The sequence below is a fragment of the Marmota marmota genome, unplaced genomic scaffold, assembly GCF_001458135.2.
Source record: "Marmota marmota marmota unplaced genomic scaffold, marMar, whole genome shotgun sequence".
Taxonomy (NCBI): Eukaryota; Metazoa; Chordata; class Mammalia; order Rodentia; family Sciuridae; genus Marmota; species Marmota marmota.
The window spans coordinates 34,166,300-34,170,158 of record NW_026000082.1 but is presented as its reverse complement, the minus strand read 5'-3'; the positions used below and the strand labels follow the sequence as shown (position 1 = coordinate 34,170,158).

The 3,859-nt window shown below is 43.5% G+C and overlaps 1 protein-coding gene across 1 annotated transcript in view; it reads left to right on the top strand.

Annotated features, from left to right (window-relative positions):
* The first annotated feature begins 3,250 nt into the window (after positions 1-3,250).
* Positions 3,251-3,859, top strand: part of Stx12 (syntaxin 12) — a 35,575-nt gene continuing 34,966 nt past the window's right edge. Inside the window, exon 1 of the mRNA XM_015485423.2 lies at positions 3,251-3,497. Coding sequence (XP_015340909.1) covers positions 3,380-3,497 — 118 coding nt within the window. The 5' untranslated portion in view covers positions 3,251-3,379. The remainder of the gene's footprint in view (positions 3,498-3,859) is intronic.

The window sequence follows — 3,859 nt, the reverse complement described above, 5'->3', positions numbered from 1 at the left end:
GAATTCTAGCCCTGTTCATGTTTCCCTCAGCTTTTGTTTTTGGTACCAGGGATTGAACTCAGGGGCACTCGACCACTGAATCATATCCCCAGCCCTATTTTGTATTTTATTTAGAGACAGGGTCTCACTGAGTTGCTTAGCACCTAGCAGTTGCTGGGACCCTTTTGAACCTGTGATCCTTCTGTCTCAGCCTCCCATGCCTCTGGGATTACAGAAGTGTGCCACCTTGCCTGCTGGACTCTGCCTCTTAACAGCTGTGTGACATTGGACAAGTACCCATAATCTCTAGTTTCCTTATCTGTACCAAGGAGCTAATCTCACCTTGATGAGGGCAAACCTGGGAAGGCTATTTTTAAAAAAATATTTATTTAGTTATAGATGAACACACATTATCTTTATTTATTTTTATGTGGGGCTGAGGATTGAACCCAGTGCCTCACAAATGGGAGACAAACACTTTACCACTGAGCTACAGCCTCAACCCCGGAAAGCTATTTTTGTTAATTGACAAAAGGACTTAGTGCTGAAGGATCTTATTCTCTAAAATTTTAGATTTTCAGAAAAAATTGCTCTTTGATATATTAGTAAAAACGGAATACTGGGTCAGTGCAGTAGTGCACGCTGTAATAGAATTGGCTCCGGAGGCTGAGGCAGGAGGATTGCTCAAAGCCAGCCTTAGTAATTTAGCTAAGCCCTAAGCAACTCTGCAAGACCTTGTCTCAAAATAAAAAATAAAAAGGTGCTGGGGATGTGACCTGGTGGTTCAGAGCCCCTGGTTTTAATCCTTGGTAAACATACACACACACATATACACACACAAACAAAAATAACACCGAAAACCAAAGAAACAAACAAAACAGAATATTCTATTCTTACTAGAAGAATCTGAGGTTACTTTGATGCAGAGAGGCAGCCTCAATTTTTTTTTTTTTTTTTTTTTTTTTGGGTACTGAGGATCGAACCCAGTGGTGCTTAACCACTGAGATACATCCCTATCCCCATCCCCCCATTTTTTATTTTGAGACAGGTTCTCTTTAAATAGCTTACAATCTCTCAGAGTTGCTGAGACTGGTTTCAAACTTGTGATCCTTCTGCCTCAGCCTCCTAAATCCCTGGGATTACAGGTCTACTGTGCCTGGTAGTAGACTCAATTTCTAACCCAGGTTCAGAACTTCAGATGAGAGGCTTTCAAATACAACGTTCCACATTTATCTTCATGTTTAGTTTCCAAGGAAACAGGATCCTGAGTCCTGTTGTTAGCTCAGGCCTGATGATAATCCTTTTACACATAGCCTGGTGTGATTTGAGGCTGCCAAAATACTGCTTGTGGCCTTGGGATGTAGCTCAGAGGTATAGTGCTTGCCTAGAATGCCTAAGGCCCCAGGTTTGACCCCCAGGATTGCAAAGACCAAAACCGACAAACAAAAAAATTCTCCTACTTTTAAATTTTACCTCCAGTCCATCTTTCCCCCAAATCCTAAAATAATTCTCCTTCTTCCTGTGTTTGGTGACATGCCCCCATGATTCCTCTAGTGTGCAGTTTATAGCAGTAAGTTAATAAACTTAATTTTGTCAGGCAACAGGTGGTCTTTATCAGATGAACTTTATCTTGGGAACTTCTGATAATGTATACAAAATATGTTCACACCATCTGGTACTACTAGAAATGGTCAAATTATTCATATTATTAATGTATTTAATAAATATTTTTTTGAAATCCACATTTGCAAAGCATAGATTTACTGCTATGAGAGATGTGAAATCACCTTTTTTTTTTTTAATATGGAGAAAGAAAACAACAATTATATCTTCAATTCTCAGGAGAAAAATACATTTACTGAACTTCACTTGTAGCTCAGTGGCATAGTGCTTGCTTAGCATGCATGAGGTCCTAAGTTCAATCACCAGCACACACATAAAAGAAGTGTCATATGTAAATTTTAAAAATCTCAAGATTATTTTACAGGGAAAAAAAGTATAATTTACATGATTTTCTATAGGATTTGAAAAAAACAAAACTATGGACTCTATAGAATTAGTAGGGTTTTAATAACACAACAAGAGCCCCAAATGTCATCTGGCCCTCTCTGTGGAGGAAAAAAAAATGCACTCCAAGGAAAAAAAGCTGTAAGGCTGAACATGGGCTCATTCACACATTTTGGGCCCCTCCCACACAAGCAAGCTGCTTCCTCCAAGCATTTTTCAGAGATTACAAAGCAGGCTCCAGTGCGGTTGGGTGGAGAACACAGGAAACCGCCAGTTCCCCTTCACTTCTCATCATCTGGATACTCCCAAAGCAAAATCCTATCCGTGTTTTTCCTTTTACCATACGCTCACAAAATGCAGTCTTCTATGGAAACATTGTGCTTTTACACTCCAAATTAAGGGAATGATTTTTAAATTTTAGGAGTCCAATTCTTCAAGAAATCCTTGCTTTGGATACAGATGAACAGGCTATTTGGAAGAAATTTAGATAGAGAATGGATTTGGAAATAAGGGAATGAGTTTTAGGGAACTAATGAGATGACAAGTCAGTTTAATGTTTGTTTGGGTTTTAGAGTCAAACTTCAATAAAGCGATTAACCTCTCTGGTTTTAATTTTTTCACCTGTAAAAGAAAATAATGTTTAGTTTTTGGAGTTACTTTACGGCAACATTTTAAAAACCGACTGTCCATTATCTATTTTAAAGATAAATACAGACAGAACATTGTCCCTTGCTATGAAAGTGCTTATCAACAAGTGAATCGCAGTGAGTTTTCACACACAGTACGTGCTCAACAAATATAATTATTATTTTATTGTTTAGATTAGAAGAGGGAAGGACAGGAGAAATGAAAGTGGTTTGAGAACCATAAAAGTGCTTTGCAAATACTACCAAAGTCGTAAAGGATGAAAGTAAAATGAGGAAAATTTCGGGTTACGGTTTGGTTACGGATCTGTCTCAAAGTTGTTTAATTCTCCCATATTTGGGCCTGAATTCTCAGAATAGAACAGAATAGGATGTAAGGGCTGAGATCATCTGGTACAATTTTATGCCTCCAGTCACACTACGCCCAGGCGAGAAATAACACAGCCACACAAGCTCCTCCAATCGGAGCCCCAACTATCTGATGTCATCGTTCCGCCCCACATCGCCACGCCTAGAGCACTCTAGCGTCTATGCCACCTTCTAGCGCTGGTTCCAGCAGCGCTTGCGCACTGCGAAGAGGGGCGGAGCGGACGCGTGCGCGCTGCGTGTGGGCGGGGCTAGTGCGCACGCAGCCTCAGCCCCTTCCCCGCCCTTTCTCTTCCCGGTTTCCCTCTCAGACTGCGGGTACCTTCTGGTGGCTGCTTCCGGTAGGAACGCGGTGCAAGGCGAGCTGGTTTCAGTTCCTCGTCATGTCCTACGGTCCCTTAGACATGTACCGAAACCCGGGGCCCTCGGGGCCCCAGCTCCGGGACTTCAACAGCATCATCCAGACATGCAGCGGCAACATCCAGCGGATCAGCCAAGCCAGTGAGCCAGGGACCCAGCTGGGGGCGGGGGGCGTCCTGGGGACAGGCCTGGGTGAGGTTGCCGCGACGCGGAGCCCGGCTGGGGCCACGACTAAGGCCACATCTGAGACGGTCTCGAGCTTCCCCTCTGGGGGCGGCGGACTGTCATCCCGGCGTCTATCTGGCCCGGGTCCCCTGAGGATCCCTAGCCCAAGATGAAGCTCTAGTTTCTTTTCAGGAGTTCTACCCTCCCAGTGTTGGAATCAACACAACAGACCTAACAGCCTGAGGTTGGAAGTGGGGTGTGTGTCACCGCGAGGGCAATGAGTGCCTTGACTTGGCGCAGTGGTCAGCCAAGTTTTTCCTGTCATTCCCCCCCCCCCC